Source organism: Rhinolophus sinicus, chromosome 2 (assembly GCF_057876585.1).
Source record: "Rhinolophus sinicus isolate RSI-liver-muscle chromosome 2, RSI-T2T, whole genome shotgun sequence".
Taxonomy (NCBI): domain Eukaryota; kingdom Metazoa; phylum Chordata; class Mammalia; order Chiroptera; family Rhinolophidae; genus Rhinolophus; species Rhinolophus sinicus.
Genome location: NC_142502.1, coordinates 19148028 through 19171205, shown reverse-complemented (window position 1 = coordinate 19171205; position 23178 = coordinate 19148028). Strand labels below are relative to the sequence as shown.

The following is a 23178-nucleotide window of genomic DNA, read 5'->3' as shown; positions in this document are numbered from 1 at the left end:
CCTGATACATGGAATCTTATTGCTGTTGAGGAACATGCGTTTCCTCTTGGTGTCACCTGGTTTTTGGCTATGACTCTGAGGAAGAGAGGAAGTATTGTACAGTATCATTTACTTTCAGAAAAAATAACTTTCAGATCTCTGGGCTTCAGAACTCTGCAAGCCAGGGAGCTTCTCTGGAAGTCCCATGAAGGTGGAAGGGAAGGCTGTTGGTTTGGGAGCTGGGAGCTGGTCCTGACGTGAAGAACACCCACAGCATGAATTTTGTGTTTTACTCTGTGTGAACAAACCTCAGTTACTTCATTTTTCAAATAAGAACTGAGGTATTGACAGAGCTTAACCTGTAAGTATTTTGCAGGCACCAATGAAAATAAATGTGCAAGAACTTTCAAGTTCAGAGGTCCCGAAAGTTGGTCAGCTTTTATGACCAAATTATATACTGATGTTCCAACAGGAACACTGGGAGTTCTAGCACTCTCCTGAATTGGCAACCGCCGGGAAGTTATTCTAGTCCAAACTCCTAATTTAAAACCAAGTTTGTTGTATTTGCTGTATTTATACTTTCATAGATAGACCAATTTACTCATGGAAATTCTCTGGAGGAGAGACGTTTATGGAAAAGGGCGATTTGTGTGAAACAGCACGTAAATGGTCCAGACCTGCCAACTCCGGGATGGCTCCATCAGGCACCCCCCTGGAATAAGAGGGCCTGACTTTGCTTTTCCCTGATTTCTGGGTCACTCTTTTCTCTTTTGTTGGACCTTCTGGTATTGTTTCCAAGTGCCACTCTCCCATCTTCTTGTCTGTTCTTTGTGACTTCTCAGAGTATTTTAATAGTCGGCTAGTTGTGCATTCCTTGTATCGTGTTTACTCCCACCCTCTTCCCTCTCCGTGCTTCTCTTTGCAGGCTCCGGCCTGTCTCAGTGCTTCAGCCTGGTCCCCGAAGCAGTGATAGCAAGTGTCACAACACTCCCTTCTATAGCACTGGCTATTGCGTCACTTTGCCTGGCCTGGGAACTGGTTCTCTTTACTGCAATTTGTGGAACAGAGTAGGCGCTCAGTAAACAAACCACTTAGCAGACAGGCTCTCTCAAGTGCTCCTCCCTGGGCCTTGAGCCCGGGAACCTTGAACCTTGTTGCTGAGTCCCATGGCTAATAAATTCTTGAGTGATGCACTTGACTTGCATTCTCTGTTCCTCACCGGGTTACCTCTTGGAAACTGTATCATCTTAGAAATCCCATAACTGATTTAAAAGCCTGCTGGTCAGTTCCTCGGCATCTGTTCTGGGTAATTCTTACCTGGATCCTTCATTTTCTCCCCATTCTCAGCCCTAAGTTGCTACGAGTAGATGATTATGCTTCATTCTCAAGTGGAGAGATATGACACGTGGGATGTGGGTGGTCGGACAGGGCTATCTGTGTGTGTTCTCTGCTGCAGGCTGAATATACAGATGACTCACCCTGGTTAACACCCCTGTCTTCTGGAAGGCCAACATCCTCAGATTTGCCTAAGGGAATAAGAACTCCATTGGAAAGACATTGAATTGAGATTGTCACTGCAGGCGACCAAGGGACAAAGTGTCGTGTGTGACATACCCTGATCCACAAGCCGTGTGCCCTATGGGACACTTAGGTCATTTCTCCCACTAGATGTTTTCACTGCTAACAAAGAATAACGCTCATTCTTCTCTCTTCACACCTTCCCGTGAAACTTGAGGGTTCTAGAACCCTCTAGAAAGTAGAGATGTTTTCCTTATGAGGCCAGCAGTTGCACTTCAAGAAAACTCACTTGCTGACCTTGACTCCATAGTTCAGCAGAATGCTGAGGCTTCTGCCTCTAATTGCACAGCACGTTTATTTCCAAATTAGTCCTTTGGTAAACCCGCAAGTGCCCTTCTTGCCTGGCACAGCTGTCTGTCCCCTGTGGAGTCCCTTTCTGCAGCAGGGAGATTGTTGAGTTTGCCCCAGAGCTTTTGTTTTTCACTTTGCCCTTGTCATGGACCATGCCAGCTCCCTTCTGCTTCAGGGTGGGGGTCGCATGCACTGTGCTCTTTGGGTGTGAGAGCTGGCCGGGCCTCCTCTCACCGTCCTGGTCGCTGCTGCTTCTGCTCTGTGTCATCCCCATCCACTCATCTCTCTTCTTTCAGTAAATGTTCATTTATGGAGTCCTTACGATGTGCCAGGCGGTGCGCTAAGGGATGGCAATACAAAGGAAACGGAGAAAAGATGTTTCGTTTTCACTTTATTGATAAAAACAGAACATGTAGAAGATTCAGAAAAATCACCCCCTTTTTCTTTCCTTTTAAATAATGTTTTAAAATTCCTCTTTCTTTTTAAAGCATTTGAGTTTTATTCATTTCTTTTAATATCTCTGTAAATAACTATTCCTGCTCCCGGAAGAGCCCTGGCAATGACCTTCCACCCTTCTGTTAGAAGGAGATGTTTGCAGCTGGAGAGGCTGTCCCAGGATGCCCTACTGTAAGCAGCGGGCACTGCGGGGTCCTTCCAGAGCCCTGGCAGATTGGGTCCTGGCATCTACAAAGTGGCATCACCCACTGGCTGCCTCACCTCTGTTGGTTCCAGGCAGTTGGTAGTCTGTTTGGAAGCAACTCGGCCTGTGAGAACCCCTGACACACCCTTGCGCACCCCCCCTCACCCCCAGACACCCACAGAGAGGAGGGTCACGGTGGGAGGGAACCCCAAGTTTCCTGCTCAGAACCCCCTCACCTCTCTTGGTGTCTGTGCATGTGCAACCTCTTTCTACCCCTCTCATTAAGAGATATGGTGACACTGTCTTTTACCTCTTAATCTCACTACTTCTATGCATTTTCCCCGAGATAATTGTAAGGAAGGTTATAATTTGATCCTTAAATACAACTTGTAGGAATTTTTCTTTCAATTCATCATTCCAAGTAGGTGTTTTGTTTACACATTAGAAAATAAAACCAATAATACTTAAAATATGATTTCATTCCTCTTTCGTTGGCACGTTCCTGCAAGTCTGCGTATGAGGTCAGCCTCTGCGTGGTTCGGGATAAATTCTCAACTCTTCTTGGGGGGAGGGGGTTGTTTAACTCTCTCTAACATGATTTTGTTGATTATAATGTCATTCAGTTCCATTAATATACTAATATGGAAACAAAGGCATGATTTCAGATTTTATTTATATCTTCGTGCTTTGGAAAAAACAATCTCATGAGAAATCACTCAGCCCATTAAATACCATCCTTGACGTTACTTTTTTGGGTTTGCTTGTTTTTGGAAAAGTTTTCCTGGCTTTTGCTTTTCGTAATTGTTTTCACCATACCAACCCTAGCGTAGTGAGTATTTTTAGACATGTGTTGTTAAAATCATGTGAAAAATGCTTTTTAAGTCAACATGTGGGATTTTGTTAGTAATGTGGGAGTAATGTTAGTTAACGTGGTCAAGAACTAAGGTAGAATTTCCTAGTGAGAAAAAAAAGGGGTTAAAAATCCTGATGTGTTCTTTGACTATTGGAGAAGTTGTATTCCAAAAAATAATTCCTTTGGTGGAAATGTTAAAAAGAAGGAATTAGATTGTGATAATATTGATGGTGGAAATGATGCCTTTTCCATTTTTGTGTTCTCCTTGGGTGTAATGCTGTGTGTAGATGGGCTGTACCGTCAGGGGACTGGCTCAGATGGTGGAGAGCAGTGTACACCTCACGAAGATTAGCCCCCCACATCCATCCATGGGAAATCTTTAAGCATTTTGAAGCCAGGGAGTTAGTTGTAGGTGTTTTAGAAAGATCATTCTGGGGGATTCGTGGGGGTGGGGTGGTATTGGATTGGAGTGGAGAGAGCCTGGAGGCAGAGGGGACATCACAGATTATTTAGCCAGGAGAAGGAGTGAAAGAGGGCATGGTGAAGAAGGGCAAGAGACGGATGAGGCCATGGATGTCATAGGTCCAGGTCCAGGACCCCACACTTGCAGTTATAGTAGCCGAAGAGGGTTCTGGAAACCAAAAGGTATTTTCTTCGTAATTCAGTGGGCAGTAAAACCTGAGTTTGGCCTGAACTCATTTGGTGGCAACATGTGACCTGAACTGCTGGGATGCTTTTAAAATCTTTATTTATCCCACTCACCATTCATAAAATACACATATTTGCTGCAGATGTATTAATGTGTTTAATTAGGGGACATTTCTCTGGGTCTCACTGTTTTTTCTTTTCTTTCTTTTTTTTTTTTTAAATGTAATATATGGCCTATGTGCTGTGTAACTTTTCTCAAATGGGAAAATTTCTGATTCAGGAACACATGTGACCTGAGGATTTTGGACAAAGGATTGTGAAACTATTTGAGCTATGTTTACAAGATAAGGTGACAAGATTGACAGATTAGCTCTGAAGAGAATTATGGAGGGAAAGAACATTTCTAGCCTGGAAGATTCAGTGGTTAATGACGACACTGCCTCATCAGCATAAAGGGAAACAGAACTTTTGGGGGACTCAGAAATGTTCATTAGATAATGCATGATTTATTAGAAAGGATGGATCCTGGATTTTTAAAGTGTTGCTTTTATGCAGGATCTTGGATTGTATCATGTTGCAGAAAAGAGGGAGCGATTGGAGAAATTTGAATAAGATCTGTAGAGTAGTTCGTAATATTGCATCAGTGCTAATTCTCTGGCTATGTAACGATGGTGACATTTGGGGAAGCTGGGTGGGTGAAGGGAATAGGAGAACTATGTGTACCACTTTTACAAGTTTTTTGGTAAATCTAAAATTATTTCAAGTTTTAAAAAATGAGACAAAAAGTTGCCTTGTTATACCAGGAAATGGCATCAGCTATGCTGCTTTTAAGTAGAGAATATCTGTTAGCAGGAGTGTGGTTTTCTTGGAGAATCCGAAGTCTAAAAATGCAAATCCAGTAAAATCTCAAAGTTTTCCACCCCTCCCTCTCCAGTTTTTTTTAAAGCTGACCTTTTTTTTTTTTAATCATAAGATGAATTTAGTATTTTTCTGATCTGAGGAAAATGCTTGATTCTAGCTTAAGTGCAGACAGAGGAGTTACAAAATGAAACCAGTCGTGTCTGGAGAGGTCACAGGAAGTGCTGAAACTCCAGTGTTCCCTTGTACTTGGTCTCCCTGGGACTGGAGGGTGTTTGTCTCTAGCTTTTGTCTGTTGCTCAGCCGGGTTAGAGGTAGGTTCATTAGTTAGGACTGACAGTTATAAAAAGATGCTCAAAGCCTAGAGGGTTTGCAGAGAACAAGGAAGGAAGACAATTCGTGGCTGTGCTGATGCTGCTGGGAGTATGTGTGTCTCCCCGTTGGAGAGAGGATTAGTTTCCAAGTGACTTTGCTTTGCTCTCTCACTTCTACACCACCTCCTGTCCTGTCAGCTGATTTGTTCTGAAATTTTCTCTGCAGTCCAAGCTTTCTTTCCTTTTTGATGAGAGCAGACAGAGGCTGGCAGCCAGTTACTGGTGAGCTATAATAGAGCTAGTGGTATGTACAAAATTTGATTACTGCTGTCAACACCAGATTGAATAAGAACATGCATACCCTAGGCAGATCCTTGCAACATAAATGGTCTGTTGATTTCACAAGAACTGGAAATGAGGCCGGCCGTGGAATCTAGCAGAAGAAGGGGTCTGTGGATGGAGAATGGGTCCCGACACTACAGAGCAGTGTTAAAAAGTTTCCTTCTATTAGATCTTCTTAGAAGAACCTTCAGATGACTTCGATAAATTTACCGTTGCTTTTGAATTACTTCACGGTCAGGTATTTACTGAAACTCCAAGGAAGCTTTGGTACTTCTATGTGTGTTCAGTGGTTTGCCTTTTCTAAGTAGAATCTTGTGTAGAAGCTATACTTGTTGATACAGACCGTATTTGCTCCTGAACTAGGATGACATTTCTACTTAGCTTAATATGAATGTTTTAGAGATTTCCCACAATGGAAAGTTCTATTTGACACAGGAAAGATCAGCGGTCAGTCTCATAGTCAGCTGTATGCCAAGAAATAATGAAAACAATGGATTACATGGTGCAGGCTTAGGACGTGGAAAATTTCTTAGAAGATGAGTGAATCATATTATTAGTACATGTTGCAAGGCCTGAGGCCTTATATTGGAAGAAGGAAAAAAGATATTTCATATATATATATATATATATATATATATATATATATATATATAGTATATATGTATTATAGCTTGTATATTGTGTATTATAGTTTGTATAATATAATATATATATAATATAATATATATATAATATATATTATAGCTTGTAGTGTTTTGTATTTTTTTATTATGCTTTATGTAGATTTTATTCTGTTTAGTGTTTTTAGGGATTAAAAAATTAAAATCCTAAAATAAGATATTTCAGGAAGGAGATAATTAATATTGTATATGAATTTGTTCAAGCATCGTGTAGTCTGAAAAAAATGATTATCCCTCTGAATTAGATTAGATGTTTTGAGTTTGATTGGTTAAGAACTTGAATTAGAATAGGTACTACCCTTCTTCCAATATCACATTTTTAAGAGGGAAGGAGAAACTATTGCTAGTGTCTAGGTCCTGATTTGTTGTCTCTCTGGGCTACTTTCAAAATTTGTGAGCTCTTCAATCTTCAGATCCATCGGCTCTAAAATTTCTTCCTGTAAATAATGAGGCTATTCACTTACAAAAGGCTGCTTTAATTGGGCCTGCCTCTATTTAAGAAGAAGACACATACAGAAAGACAGGTGGGAAGAACTGGTTAGAAACTATTGAGGTGTCATACTTCCACTGGGAATCTCATCATTTTATAAGTTTTCTTAAGCAGCGCTTTGGTAGAGCAAGAAGGGACAACTGCTTTAGCAGCTTCTTACCAGAAGGCCAGCAATATTCAGCTGTTATGAATCTGTACAACTATACCAAATGTTGACATTCTCTTATACCTGTTTGAAAATAGCCACTATTAAAGCTCTACAACTTCCAGGTCTTGCTTTAGCACTGTAGCCAGTATCCATTCTGATCAAGTGGTCTTCACGCCTTGCTGGTTGTTCTCAATACTCAAAAGTAGGAGTATTTAGCCCTGGCTATAAAAATGCAGACATTTTGTGGCTACTGGTAAAAATTGGGCTTTGATAACCATCAAGGAACTGCAACTCAAACCATAATGAGATGTCACTTTATATCTGGTAGGTTGGTTACTATAATAAAAAAGAGATGATAAGTGTGGCTGTGGAAATGGAGAAGTTGAAACCTTCATGCACTGCTAGTGGGAACAGCCACTTTGGAAAACTGTCTGGCAATTCTAAATATTCACCATAAAGTTACTACTATATAACCCAGCAATTCCACTCCTGGTGGTATATACCCAAGAGAACTGAAAACATATGTCAACATAAAAACTTGTGCACGAGTGCTCATGGAATCATTATTCATAACCCAAATGTAGAAACAACCCAAATACCCATCAACTAATAAATGAATAAATAAAATGCTGGATGTTCATACAACAGAATATCATTCAGCCAAAGAAAGAACTGAAGTACGGAAACATGCTACAACATGGATGAACCTTGAAAACATTATGTTAAGTAAAAGAAGCCAGTCAAAAAAGACCATATATTTTATAATTTTATTTCTATGAAATGCCCAGAAGAGGCAAGAAGTAGATTTTTGTGGTTTGCCTGAGGTTGCCGGGGGGGGGGGGGGGGGGGAGAAGGAACTGGAGCGTGACTGTTTTTTTGGGTGATGAAAATGTTCTAAAAGTGATTGAAGTGATGGATGCACAACTCTGTGAATATATGAATAATCATTTAATTATGTCCTCTAAATGGGTTAACTGCATACAATGTGAAATATACATCAATAAAGCTGTTACCACAAAATTAATTGGGCTTTGATAATGTGACATGATCTGTATCATTGTACTCGTCTCTTACGTCACAAGACTACAGGTGAGGTCACTACTCCCATTTTACAGATTTGGAGATTGAGCCTTGGAGTATTTTGCCAGAGTCATGCAGTTTCTAATCTTGGAAAAATACAGGGATAAAGAGGAGGAGAGTGGGCCAGCTACTCACTGTTTCTCTTTTCTATACCATAGTCAGTAGCAGGGAAGGAGATGTTTTTTAATTTAAACACTGTTTCCTGATAAAGGTACATATTCTTTGAAAATATTTGCTGATAAGTAGGAAGTTTCTATTTCAAAGAAGGCGAGAAAAAGAACAGGTGAGGTAACATGGGTAATGATTTTTCTTGCTTGTTATAAGTATATAGATTACATGTGTATAAGTGAGAGCAAAATAGTCTGGAAATATGAATCAAAATTGTTACCTATCTTAGAATTCTGTGTGAATAAGTTAATTTTTTCCACTGTAGCAATTTATAAGGAATTAAGAAATCCTTTTGAGTTTCATTTCCCCAAGATATACATGCATACTAAAGTGAAATAACCCGTCCAATTTATTCTTTGAAGTATAGTTAATGTGTAACCAAACTCTTCAGCCCCGTTGTATAGCCAGGGCAAAAAGCCTCTATTTATACACCTAGTGGGTAGAGAGGTGGGTGGAGGTGTCCCTTACCAGCTGATGCTGTGAAAACAGGAAGCAAAGTTATCATCTCTTTGTAGTAGATCAGAAATATTCAGAGGCTCTTAGTTATGATAATGAGAAAAACAAAACCAAAACCAAAAAAAAAAAAAAAAAATTAAAAAAAACAACAACACTCCAAAAGACCTAAGGAGTTTTCACTAACTGTTAAGTGTAACTTCCTGTCTGGTATTTAGAGGAGAGTGGGTTAAGTTTAGTCAGATCCTCTCATGGGAAAAAGAAAAGCCACCCTAACACAGGACATCCCAGTGTGCAGTTCGAAAGCTGCTTTTGTTGTCCACTTCCTCTGCATCTTTTTCCTCGTCATTCAAGCAAGTGTAGGTGATGAGCAGCCCGGCAGCCACTGCATTTCGTTGGAAAAAGTGCAGATTTGATTTGCTAGGGCAAGGAGCTCGCCGGGCTTATAAGCAATTGCCAGGTAAGTTTGTCGTCTTGTGTGACTACCCGCCTGTGAGATTTTGAAAAGAGGACGTCCACAGAGACAAGGCTCTCTCAGTCACTTACTGAGCCCAACTTGTTAAGTAACAAAGCTGCTGAAGGCAGGGCCTGGCTGGTGACAGGAACAGAACAGGCTATTCTTCCTGACGCCACATCTATTGTGGACTCTAAATAGTGGAGACCAATGCTGTCTGCTTCATCCTTTGCTTCAGAAGGCGATAATTTGCCAGATATTGGCTTATTTGGAAAAAGCACTCAAGGAACCATCACTTTGTTGTGACAAATGTGCTTCACTTTACCTCCCTGTATTTTCAAAGCAGCTTCTTACGCGTTGACTGTCTACTGTCGTGTAAAGAAAGTTTCCTCTGTGCTATAGAATAATGATAGAGATGATTCCATATTGTATTTGATTGTAGTGTTGGCTAAACAGATACTTTACGTTTGAAAATATATCGTTCAGAGCTGACAAAGGGGAGAATCGGACGCTTATTGTTTTGTGGGGGAGGAATGTTAAGTGAAGAGGTTTTTGTTTTAATGCAGTCTCCTCCTGGAGAAGTGTCAGTGCATAATTTGACATTGCTTGTGGTCATGTACTTTTCCATAATTGGACTTTACTTCCAGGGTGACCTCATTTTCTCGATGAGTTCAGATGTCTCTATCTTGTTCAATGTATATATGCGTGTACTGGTCATATAGGAGTAAGCTTTTTGAGGAAAAAAAATGATGCATTTTGTTGGATTTCACACTTGAATATTCTCTATGGGAAAACTTTTCGGCTGGTTAGAATGAAAAAAAAAATGTTTTTCTTTCCTTTGGAATTACTCTTTGCCTCTCAATGTTTTTTTTCCCCTAAGTCTATATGAATGAGGTGGTAAATCCACGTCCCTATGGAGTGCCTTTAAAGTGAAATGACTGAAGCAGCCCATATTTTCCTTGTAAATTTGGTTTCTACACCAAATATAATAGGAGATCAGTGTGCTTTAATTCTCTTCTTTGGCTATTACTTTTTTATTTATAGAACATGCGGTCTCAACAGAAAATTAAAATACCTTTCAGGGACATGAATTAAAACCCCATGCATTGGCACAGCAATTGCAGTATTGTGGCTTTGCAAAGATACTTTGTGACTCTCACTCAATCCTCTTTCTTTCTCTGGCACTAATAGTTTCCCTATATTTTGCTAGTTTGTATCTCATATTCTTGCTAATTATGGTGGTCAAAATCAGGTGACAATTGAAAGAGAAAACACAAACAAACCTTTAAATAGTCAGCAAACGTTAAAACAAGTAGATTGCAGATTTAAATATGAATTCTGGTCCATTTAGACAGAATTCTTTCCTGCCTTCTGACCATTGCAAAGGCTTTAGGAAAATAGCATTTTAAAAAATAAATTCTTCAGGGCATGTTATTTTAATAAAAATAGAAAACCAATGGGTACATGATTTCAAATTCCACAAGGTTCTAGGCTCTCTTCAGTTGTTATTGAACTGATTATTTACTTGTATCTGCAGGGTAGATCTCTTTAGTGATCTTGTTAGAAATAAAGATATTAAAAAATACAGTTTTATGGATGGAATATTCCATTGCAACACATTGCCGTTTTTGGTCTTCTTTATAGATTAAACTTTGGGATGACTCCTTTATTTCTAGTAAGGTAGAAAGTGAAACCATAAGTGAAACCGTCTTTTGCATTAAACTTTTGACAATGCAGAGGTTGATATTTCAAATGACTATTGCAGAACCTCAATAATAAAACAAGTAATGAAATGGAATAGATTTAAAATAAATGTTTGCTCAAAATGAATCTTTCTCTGCTATTTTTTTGAAATCATCAGTCCTTTGTTCTATCTTGTCATCTAGAGTGTGGAAATCTAATTTGGTGTGTTTGCCTCAGCTACCCATTGAAATGTAACAGGGAAAAATGGAGTAAGGTGAAATGTGAATATCTAGCTATCTATTTATATATCTATCTATCCTTCTTTGATATAGAATCTTTTTATTTTAAGATATTTACCCTAAACTTTTGTTAAAGATTTCCTTTCCTTTTCTTAATTTTGATATCTGTGTGCAAATGACCAAATGTTAAAAATAATCTAATTGAGGGAGATCAAAGTTTCTTTTTAAAAAAAGGCTTGAAAATACATGTGAAACGAGACATTATTTGGAGGCATTCTAAGACTTACAGGCATGCGCTAATGCACAGATGACTTATGTCTAGAAATTGCCCGGCTCAGGAAGCCACTCCTGGGAGGCCCTGCTTTTCTTGCCATCCTTCCTGCCTTCCTGTTGGCTGACAGGCTTCTATGTCAGCTGTTTCCATTTTAGAGGGACAGGTTAAATGCTTCTCAACCTTGGCTCCACATTATAGAATCATCAAAGTGCTGGAGACCCACACCCGGAGATCCTGATTTCATTGGACTGAAGCCTTGACTTTGAAGCTTTTCAAAAATATCCTGGTGCTTCTAATGTGGATTCAAGGTGGAAGAGCACGGGGCATGTTATTCGCTCCCTATTAGACTGAAAGCTCCATGAGGAGAAGGACAGGAAGGAAGCTTTGTCGCCATGGTACCCAGCACCTAAGTGTGTGCCTGGCCTGCAGGAAAGGCTGGGGTCTGCTTGTGGAATGGACGAATACATTCCTCTGAGCAACAGGAAGGTGGGAAGAGGGTTGGATCTCTTAATTTCCGGTCTGTGTTGACGTAAGAGAGGTATGTTATATGAGATTATGGCCCGTCTGAAGATAAGCTGTCATTTGGGAAGAAGCTCTTGGAAGAGTCGCAGGGGAACAGGCAAATCTCTGGGGATGCTGAGCAGACCTCTCAGAAGAGACAAGGCTCCCGGCGGGTGCTGTCTTCATGAAGCAAGGCAGGTGGAGAACAAGAATTTCATCAGGGGCTGGGGTGTGTGTGTCTGTGAATGTAGAGGTGGGGCCGGTTGGGGACACTATAGGAGGGTCTCCCGAAATGACTCATGCTTTGTCGCCAGATGAGTTTGAAAGGAAGGAGTGTGATTGTCTTTGGCAGATACTAGGGGCTGCCTGACCCATCAGGGGACTGGATCAGAATAAAGGAACATAGAATTTAGATCCGAGTGTGGTGAGGTTTGCCTGGGAAAATTTCTCTGGGCTTGTGAATTTTTAGCTGAGCCAACTGTTTACAAAGAAAATGAGTTGGTTGTTAGGAAGACCACGATAAAATGCTTCTTTAACATGAGAGTAACCCCAGATGGGAGCCACACCAATTCCTGCCCAGCTCATCATTCCAAAATAGGTGGAATGTAATTTACAGAGGCTTGAGAGAGAAACTTATTAAGTTGGGAGAAGAGGTTAGAGACAGAGTGATTTGTTTGAAACAAAAGAGTTTAGGAAAATGAGAAGTATGAGCAACATGGTACTGAACAGTTGTACCTGAGGCCCTGCATCTCAGTTCCTGCTATGGACTGTGTACGGGACTGACCCTCTGAGACAGGTCTCCCCACCAGCAGAATTCCCTCGGGGGGTCATGGTCAGCATTCACGATGTAATACATTTGAAATCACCTTGAAAGCTATAGGTAACAGTTCTAGGAAAACAGGAAAAGGAGTAATAAGTTCTATAACAATTATAAAAATCTAGTCAGTGGATAAAGAGCTTTGCCTGTTACCTAGAGCCTAGGAATAGGAAATCCACATGTGTAGTTGGCATTACAGTACTTAAAATATATTTCAGCTGAAGTGGCGTACCTTGTCATCTTTTTAGTTGTGTTTTTCCGTGGCATTACTTGAAAGGTATGCTCATGACATGGATCCTGGGGCCGTTTCATGTTTCATTTGGGTTCTCTGACCCCTATTTCGACGGCTCCATCTGCTTCCTATTCTGACCATTTGGAGATTCAGGATTTGGTCGGAGGGCCCCTGAAAGGACTGGCACAAGAATTAGATAGGATCTGGGCACAGTGACACCTCGCTCCTGCCCCAATATTTTGACCTTGATTTGAACAGTTCAGTGCACTGGCAACTCAAGTAGTTTTTTCCCACTGAACTAGAACTTTCATTGTTGTGAGAGGAAGATGAGTCATAGCCCAGTTTTACCATTGTGCCGAAGTGAAATTTTAGTCTAGGACTAAAGGAACACAGGCCAAGCTTTCTGTCCAAAACACAGAGTATTGAAATTTGGATTGTGAGCTGGGCAGGAATTGGTGTGGCCCCCATCTGGGATTACTCTCATGTTAAAGAACCATTTTATCGTACAAATGTTTTGATCCCTCATGTAATTTTTTTTTCTTTTAAAGCTACCAAACTATTTAATTTCAGTGACTAATTTTCTCGAGATGAGCCGTCGAACTTTCTCTGGGACATTTTTCTCCGTAGCTTCAGTACCTTGTCAGTAATATTTAAAAGTTGACGTGGAAGTCTAAGCAAAACGAATATTGTGCTGGCAAATTTTATTTGTCAACATGGCAGGGCCACAGTGCCTCATGTAATTTTTAATACTGTATTTAAAATATCTTTAAAAAAATACCGTAAGTCGTCAGGCTGCTTCTTAAAAAAATTCAATGCAGAATGAAAAAAATACGTAAAGTGGAAAATTGTCATTCCCTCTCCCCCTCCATAACCATTGTTAATAGTTTTGTTGGTCCTGCCACACTTTTTTTCTATGAATATACAAATTTACAGCTTTATATTTCAGTTCCCACAATCACAGTTTTACTTTCTGAATCAAAGTTGAACCATCCTGTAGTAGTGCCATCCCATTTTTAAAAATTATTAAAAATAATGACCTGTGTACACATCACATCTTAGTTCATTTGGGTAATTGCTGGGGCAAATATGCTTTTACTGTGAAATAGCTATCCACAAAGAGTAGAGAGATGAAAAGTAGAATTTAATTGTTGGAACTTGTGTTTTCTGTTTTTTTTTGGGTTTTTTTGGTGTGAAATCGAAGTTTTCTGCATGTGTTTATTGCTGTTTAGAAAAATTTCATCAGTGTATTGCCTTTCCATGCATTGCCCATTTTCTTCTGTTGTATGCATCTTTGACTTTTAAACTCTTAACTAATTCTGAAGGAAATTCCTGCAAAATGGCAGATTTTGAATGCCTACTTATTTGAGTTTCTTTTGAGTTCTAAGACAGTTACCTTCTATTTTTAAAAGACAGACATGACGTTTGGCTCACTAGGGCAAAGGTTCGAGTCTTTAGATTTACATTCTATATTTTCCCTCTTTTGGGTAGTGTTGAGGCTGTCATTATCCCAAACTATGCCGAAGTCGGTAATTGTTTAGGTGTCCTCACTACTTTAGTCAGCTTTCACATGCTAATTATTATTTGAAAATAATTTATCATATTCTTTTCATAGGGATGGTAAACCAGAGTTAATTACAGAATAACTCATTTCCACGTAATTTGTGGAACACGTTAGGGTCAGCAGGAAGAGACTGAATCCCAGTGATGCTGCGTCCCGAGTCTCAGTTTCCTCATTTGCAAACTGGAGATAAGGGGGCTGTTGTAAGTCTTAAAAGGTGTATGCATCTAAAATCTTTTGCAAAGTACTGGGCAAATGGCAAGAAGGATTATAATCAACGGTGGCTGTTTTTGTTGGTAGAGACTTTCAAGTTAGTGCAGGAAAAAAGAATACAGCTTCGATGTTAAATGAAGATATTAGCCTAAACGAGGCCCCGTATGCTCCATCATGCTGAAAATTTACATTTGTCCTCATTCCTCAATCTAGGTCTGTTAGTGATTTCTCCCATCAAAGCATCGAGGCTATAATTCTATGCTGGGCTCATTTAACCACAGATCCAGTACATGGCAAGAAATATAGCGCTATACAGGATAGCAAATGGCCTGCAGTTGCTTGGAGAATATCTTTGTGGCAGGGTGCCTAAAATGTTTTGCTGGTTTCAAAGTTCACTGTCATTTGTTCAGAAAGGTTTTTATTGTTTGCAAGCAAGCAAGGCAAGCAGAGAGAAAGGGCACACAGACTCCCGTATGACTCTGTACTGTATGACCTATTTGCCTTTTGGTGCCTTATATAAAAAGCTTTATTTAGTCTGCAGAGAGGACTAGTTCTCCAAATAGAGGAGAGCTGTCATAATGGTCTGGAAACATGATAGATTTCAGTTTAATGCCACTGATCCAGATACTGGGAGAGGCTGGGCTACACAGCAATTGTAAGATAGGCATCTTGCACAAATTCTTCCAGGTCACCTGCATTATCATCAATGGAAATGCCTCATCAGATAGCGATCCTCTTGGCCCTCTGAGAGACAGCTCCTCCTATCACACCAACATTGACCCTTTTCTCCTGGTCCCGCCAGACCCTAGCTAGGAATCTACTGCCAGCGTGAGTCTCCTGGCTTTGGACTTGGCCTGTTTTCTTGTTGGACTCCTGGATTCTGTGCCTTTAGCTTCTGTTTTAACTCTTAGGAAATAACTTCCTTTCTGGTGTTAGTAGTTCCTGGATTGTGTTTGACAGAAGAAATTTATTTCCCCAGTGGATTCACTTTCTCCCTAGATAACTCTGACCCACCCAGGCAATCTGGTAGTTGACAATACTCTCTGAGAGCTGTTTAGTCAGTTAATAAATATTTATAGTGTAACTCTGAATAACTAGTGTTACAGGAGGAAGAAGAAAAGTATAGTGTGTGTGTGTGTGTGTGTGTGTGTGTGTGTGTGTGTGGTTTATGGGACATTTAGGAATAAAGGAGAAAAAAATTAACATGAAATGAAAATACTTATTACATTTTATCTCTGCCCTTGCGAATTCTATAAAAGAACTATTACATTCTATCTTTGTTCATATGCATTTTACAAATCATGGTGCATTTCATAGTGATGAATTTTAAATTGAGAGGTTATGGATATTTTACAAGTGTTTTGAGAAACAGTTCACGTTTTCCTCCTCTCTGTCCCACTGGACCCTTGGACCCTTCTTATCTATCCATCTGCCTCCTACCCATTTCTTTTGCTGTTACAAGGAGAATCTTGTTTTGTGATGAGAATTTATTTTGTGGCTAATTTATTGTGTGCCCTATTTAAAAAAAAAAAAAAAAGTCCCTGAGATTTTATTCTGTGTATTCACTGAATTTGTTGCTAGGCTTTATGCTGTAAAACTTTCTCCGAGTAATAAAATCTAAATAAAAATGAATGATGGGTGTTGAAGGTAAATCTACCCCTTGATTACTGCAATAAAAAATTGACATTTGCTTCCCACAATTTGGAAATCATTCAGTAGGTAATATTTGCCTATGATAAACAAATGGAGTTATATGGTGAACAATTCTTAGTATATTGGGTTGGTATTAGGAAGAAAGTAAGCATTGATTTCCCTGTGATTTTCTAAAATTTCTCGTCTCATTTTGTTTCTAAAAAGAGCAGTGCTCAGTTTTCTGTCAACATCAACTGCCACACAAGGCTAAGAATTAAAAGTAAGGAAAAAAAAAAAGGAGCGTAGAACAAATGAATTAATAAGATGTTTCTTTAGACCTGCTGTTTTCTGTGACTTGTTATAGTTGTTGGTGTGTTTGAAATCTGGTTTTTTAACTTAGAGAGTCTCCTCCCCGGCAGCCCAGAGCTCTGTGTATGTCCTGCAGACTGCACTTAGGTTTCCGTGGACATTTGTCCCTTGGAGTGTGCGGTGCAGGGACATCAGGGAAGTGCCTTCGGTATTCATTTAATGACTGTTTTCTTGATTCACACTTACGTATTTAGTTTCTAGAGCTCAGGTGGCAAGAAGGGTAGCGAGCTTGAGTGCTGCTGAAAATTGACAGCATGACAATGGATGAGGTCTGCTGATTGTAGAGGAGACGAAAAAATAAAGAGCAGCGCAAAAAAAAAAAAAAAGGCTCAAAACCAAGCAGCCTGGGTCCTATTTCACTATATGTTGCTACTAAAGGAGGGAAAATTGGGAAAAAAAATTAGCACGTGAAAAAGCTCTTCCATTGAAGTGACTCTGCAGGGAGAAGGAAGGCGGTATGGTTTTGTTTTCTAGGTTGCAACATCCCATCAGGCGCTAGAATCCTGTTTGCATATTTTGTCGGTTGCAGTGAGTGAAAACAAAGCCCCTTTCTGGCCCTGGAGTGGCCCGAGTTAGGCTATCTGCACTGCTGGTTTCCAGCTGCGGTAGCCAGTGTTCGGGTTCTTTCTTTCGGAAGCACTGTAAATGTTCTTGGGACGGAGCCATCCCCGTTGTAAGCTGGGTGTGTCCTTTTGGTTTTTCTGCTGTTAGATCATCAACAATTCACTCCTATGGTTTATCGAGTACACCTTTTCCAGGAATTCTTTCCTCACCTCCCCTGATTGAAAGCATGTAGAACAGCCTGTCGCTGCCCCAGTAAGTGCTGTATAAATATTTGCTATTATTTTTGTTACTGTTATCTTCCTTCATTTCAATTATTTATTTCTAATAAGTTAAAAAGCATACAGCTAAGAAAGACATACCAGGATTTCTTTATATGGTGATATCACCATATGTATTAAAAATAAGGTTATGTTTACTCACCATTTGTCAGAGACGCATGCATATGGTAGGAAGATATATATAAGCTCCATCATTGAGGAGGTGTTTCCCCTTTTCTCGTTTTTTCTCACCTGCCATCTTCCTTTCTGATATCAGAGCCCATTCAGATAGCTTGTGGGTGTGGAATTTGGAGACCAGTTGTTGCCCAGCCTCCTTCACACCAGCCGAGAGCCTGCTCTGAGTTAATAGCAGCTCAGCCAGGCTTGAAGCTTGTACTGTTTGGCTCATGCCAAATTCGCTTCATTTCCCCATGATGATATGTTATTAGAATCCTGATCCCTGTTATTTGTTAAGTTAATCTGCACTTCAGGGATCTCAGAAGATCACAGCATTTTGTTTTCAGTGACCTCATTTTGCATTTTGTAATATACTGGGTAGGTGAGACTAGAATACAGACATTGAAGCCGAACAATTTAATATCTACACGTAGTGTTTTATATTTAACCTTCCTATCTGTTCCTCTTCAGCGTTGTAGAAACAGATGCTTCAATTGTGTAAGCAGAGAGTTCCTTGGTACTTATTCTAAAGTATCCATTTTCTTATTGACAGGATATAGGCTTATTTTTTTTAATCCTCAAATCCATGGGAACAGAATATCCGCTGGATACGAGTGAGGATCAGATGCAATCCCTCATGTTAGAATCATTGATCGCAGGACTTCCTGTGGAAATTCTGACAGCCTTATTTGTTTTCGCTTTTGAATCTACTCAGCTGTTTTTGATTATACAAATAATTATTTAAAATTTAAATAGGAGATAATGAAATTTAAATGTAGCAATTTAAAATTATTTAAAATATGAAATTCTTTTGGTTGAATTGTTGATTGTTATGTCTACTCAAAGTAGGAAACATACTTCCAAAGGCAGGTTTTACATCCCATATAGCAGATATGATCCGTTCATTGCTGTAGGGAGAGAAAGAGGGCTAGAGCCTATCTTTTCCTTCCCCCATCGTTTTCTCAGGCACACTTATATTTTGATTTGAGAACTTGGGCTTTGGAGTCAGGCTGCCTGAATTGCAATTCAGATACTTCCGTTTACTTGCTGTGTATAATCTAGGCAAGTGGCTTAACTTTAAGTGTCTGTGACCTATTCTGAAAAATGTGGACCATAAAAGCATTTACCTATTGTGGATATTGTGGGGGTTTCGTTATATATTAATTTATATAGGAAGCATTCAGTACATGCTCCTAATAATAACAAAGTCATAATGTTATTATCACTTCACATTCCTATTATTAATACATTTAAAACCATAGTTTAAACTACCTTATATAATGGAGCTGCTAAAATGAATTAGACTTAGGTGAATTGAAATTTGATTCTTTTAGCCTATTCTCTTTAGGTGATAGTGAGCCATGAAATAACTAAAACGTAGAAAGAAAAGTAGATTTAAAATCTAGATGATTTTTTTCTTACACCGAACAGTAATATTATGACTTCAGAATTTGAAGAATTTGAGGTGCTAGCGTTTGTTGCTGCTCCATGGAAATCTGTATTTCACATTTCTTGATATTAACTATCTTCTTAGCCTGTTAACTCTTGTGTTGTTATAATACGATGTTCCTTATTTCATTAAAAAAATAGATTTTTGAAAGAAAATTCTAAATATCTTATCTCCATTGTTGAGTGTTTTTTCTTTTAAAAACCACATTACTATCAAAAAATATTAGGAAACAAAAAATATCCCTTATTGTACTTACCATCTTAACACAATAGTAACTGTTATGTCTTCTTTTCCATTTGGTTTCTACATTCATATTTTAAAATACTTGTAATTATGCAATACTTTTAATTATTTTGTCCTAGTGTTTTAGTTTTATATTATTTCATAAGTGCTTTACATGTTTCTATTAAGTAGTTATCCTGTCATTTATTTAGCTCTTCCCCTGTGTTTTGGGATTTAGTTTATTCCTAGTATTTCAACATTATGCATAACAGTGCAGTGAAAAACTGTCTTTATTGATCTGTAAGATGGAGATAGCAAAAATAATTACTGTAGGGTTGTTCTGAGTGTTATATAAGTGAATAGATTTAAAGAAAGGTTTCTCAACCACGGCTCTGTTGCCATTTGTTCCAGGTAAATCTTTGCTGTGGGAGCACTCCTGTGCATTATAGGTGTCTAACAGCATCTCTGGCCTCTTCCCACCAATTGTAACAAATAGAATGTCTCCAGACATTGCCAAGTGTCTCCCATGGAGCAAAGTTGCTCCCAGTTAAAATCACTTCCCGTTGAGAAGCTCTGATCCAAAACACTTAGAACAGCCTGGCACTACCCTAGTGAGTGCTATGTAAAATTTGCTATTACTGTTATTGTTGTTGGGACAGTCTTCATTTCAGTTACTTATTTCTTACAAGTGTCTAGAAATAGAATTTCTGAGACAAGAGGTTTAATTTTAGGGTTTTTGACATATGAGGTCGAACAATTAAGTTCGTGAACTCATCCTAGAAAAAGTGCTACATACCTCATTGCTGAATATCACTGTGGTCACCTTTGAAGTACTCCCCTTGGGAAGCTATGCACAGACGCCAGCGCCTAGTCCACCCTTCAAAGCAATTTTGGAACTCTTTTTCTGGAATGGCCATCAGAGCTGTTGTTATCCTTGATGTCCTGAATGTCATCAAAATGTCTTCCTTTCAGTATTTCCTGCATCTTTGGGTAAAGAAAGAAGTCATTGGGGTAGCCAACTAACATCTTGACTTTTTACTTTGAACTTGATGAAAGAAGTGGAAAAATCAGGCCAAGAGCATAGAAATCTTTTGAAGACCTGTCTGTATAGGAGTAATAGAAGCGTAGAGGAGCTTAGTCTCCTTGATTCAAGAGACAATTTGGACAAATAAATACTCTCTGTATGCTGCTGCCTAGGGTGTCTCAGGAAAAAGTCTCCGCCCTGCCAGGCAGGGTGGGTTTCAGTATCCCTATCTGATGTGACTTCTTTCATACCATGGAGTTCTCAGGGGCCTGCTGGATTTCAGAAGGTCTAGTTTTCAGTTTGTGGCTTTCTCCACAGAGAGACTAACTAATATTAGGAAGAAAGACAAATCCTCATCTGTTGCTTTCCTAATTTTGGCCTTGTTTTTGAGATAAGTATTAATGCCTTGGGAAAATTTTTTGGCTTGCAGCTCTGCCAATTTGGCAGGCAGGGCAACAGTAGTTTTCATTTCGGTTTTAGTCTTGGAGGGCTGTGTTTGAGTTAAAACCATCCAGGAGTTGAGGGAAGACCTGACTGGTCTATTTCTGATTGCTAAAAGGGGCTTTGCAGGGCTGATAAGGAAGTGCCTTTTACATTGGAGGCACAGGTTGATTCCAGGGATTTTAGTCATTATGTTGCCACTTCCTTACTCCAATTTAAAGACTAAAAACAAAGGCCAAATTAACAAGAATAATAATAGTAATGGAAACAAAGAAAATGAGTAAGATAAATAGAGTTTTAAATATTTGCCTTGTTAATTAAAAAAAAAAATCAACTCATTCGATGGAGCTGATTTCTAAAAAGTCCAATTTGGCTAGATTAGAATGGCTAAATTTCTTTACATGAGTGGAGTCAGAATGCTGAGGCCCTGATGTGGGCCACCCACGCCAGGGGAGACATTTCCCTCTCAGGAGCTTCCTGAAACGTCCCTCTCAGGGAGGGTAGGTGATCAGCCTGTCCGTGAGCACCTGTTACCCTGGGTCCCTCCCACCCTCCCATCTGCCCATCACCCAGCTGCAGTGTTTCAGGGCACCCTCTTTAGACTGCAGGCCTCCAGGAACACTTGTCTTAATTAAAGTCACGCACCATAGCTGTTTTCGTGCCAGCAACATGTTGAATGAATGTAGGTTTTAAAAAGCTGAGGTCATTCCAGAGTCTTCCATGACCCTAGCTGTGAGTGAATGCAACCCAGAGTGACCAACTGTGAATGCGCGCCAGCACAGGTTTCACATTTTCCGTGTGAAAGTTCTTCCTTTGTTGTTTGTGATTAATAACCGAATAGGATATAAAGCCAAATGATTTCATTGTTGAACACAGGCTTGAAGGTCATGAGAAAGTTCCTGTTCAAATTAAACTTGGCCAAGATGTGGTTCAAAGGTCTGCATTACACCTGCATAGTTTTGAAACAAGGCAGAAAAGAAACAAACAAAAAAAGGAACATTATTTTTTATATGCTATGAAAATTGATTTCAACTAGATCAAGTGATGTATTGGAACTATACAATAGATGACCTGTGAGGCTGAATTTGCACTGTGAGTAGCATTTGAAAACAAAGGTGTATTGAGGACTTACTGTGTGCCAGGTTGTTCAGAATGAGTTTGTTGTGCCAAGAAATGTGGTAAAGAATTAGTTGTAAGTAAGCCTACTTTGTTAATAGCTTGATTTTTAAGTTTTACATCGTATTGGTTCGTTATTTGAAATAGGATTTTGAATGAAGTTTCTTAGTACGTAACACACTCTGCATTTTATTATTTTTTTTAAAAGAACTTAATAGTCTCACAATAACTGACGAAAATACAGTAGTACTTTAAAAATAGAGACACCAAGGCACATGAAATGCGCTCTCTTATGTTTTGTATCTTTTCTATGTGTTTTCTAGGCTTTTGAATCAGCAGGTTGGAAAAGTTTGGCTTCTAGTCTGTCCACTTTTACTTTTCCCACTTGGAGAAGAAACTGCCCCAGCTCTTAGTTTTATATTTATATACGTATGTCCATTTGTATCATGAAATGCCATGCGATGTAGCCGCTATAACTTTTAAATCCTAAAGATCAATTCATTTGAAAGCGACACACTTGAAATCCTGGTTTTCCCAGGACTGGTGCGATGTGAGCTGGTTGAGGGATGACGGCCTGGTTGGGTCCTGTTCCTTCCTGTGTTAGTACTTGCTTGCTTTCCAGCTGGGTCTTAAATCTCCTCTCCCAGGACAGCTTTTAGGGCCCAAGACAACTGGTAGGAATTTGATCATGTGGTAGGAATAACTGCAGATGGGTAGCGATGCACACTAGTCACGAAACAGTTCCCATTGGAATTTTTCCCTGCCTAAAGCAAACAAACAAAACAAGACAAAATAAAAAAAAACCCTCTACAACATTATAATTTGATTGGAGTTGAATTATCCCTATTAGAGAAGACATTTTCTTACATGGCTAACTCTTAATTGCTTCTGAACGATTAGGATTTTGTTCCTGTTTTCTAAGGATCACATCAGGTGATCTTTTGGGTAATTCAGTAAATAGTTATGGTATATTGATGGTGTATAAGGAACCACATGAAAGAGGCCAGGGAATAAGACAGTTTCTTCCTTCAGGCAATTAAGTAATGTCATCAGGAGGGGAGATCAATGTGGGCATACATGTATGTAATATTAACTCCCTAAGCTCCCCAAATATTTAGTTATAAGAGCAAAATATCATGTGAATTGGGTAGATGGGGGTGGGGTGGATAGAGGGTGGGAGTGGGAGGAAACTCTAAAGCCTTCAGGAAAGAGGGTACCATGTGATACGGAAGCTGCTGGGAGAGCTGGGGATGGAGGAAAATATTGCTTGTAGAGGGCACGCACCGATTAGTAGGGGTTGGCTGTAGGAAAGCACGCTCAATGCCATGAACTCTGTAACATACATATGTACCTGACTTTGATGTTTGGTAGGTTCTTTGCGTGCAGAATCTCATGATCATAAGAATTAATCTTTAAAAAAAAGGAGAATTAAT

General features: G+C 39.4%; 1 protein-coding gene across 9 annotated transcripts in view; it reads left to right on the top strand.

Moving 5' to 3' along the window:
* UTRN (utrophin) overlaps window positions 1–23178 on the top strand; it is a 463108-nt gene that overhangs the window by 43551 nt on the left and 396379 nt on the right. For 3 of the 9 annotated variants that reach the window (XM_088795417.1, XM_088795411.1, XM_088795419.1), the window contains exon 1: window positions 8799–8982. The exons of 5 other annotated variants lie outside the window; for them this stretch is intronic. In XM_088795417.1, the coding sequence (XP_088651543.1) occupies window positions 8889–8982 (94 nt within the window). In that variant the 5' untranslated portion in view covers window positions 8799–8888. Of the gene's footprint in view, window positions 1–5568; window positions 5742–8798; window positions 8983–23178 lie in introns of those variants that run through there. One more of the 9 variants, XM_088795418.1, reaches the window with a different exon arrangement.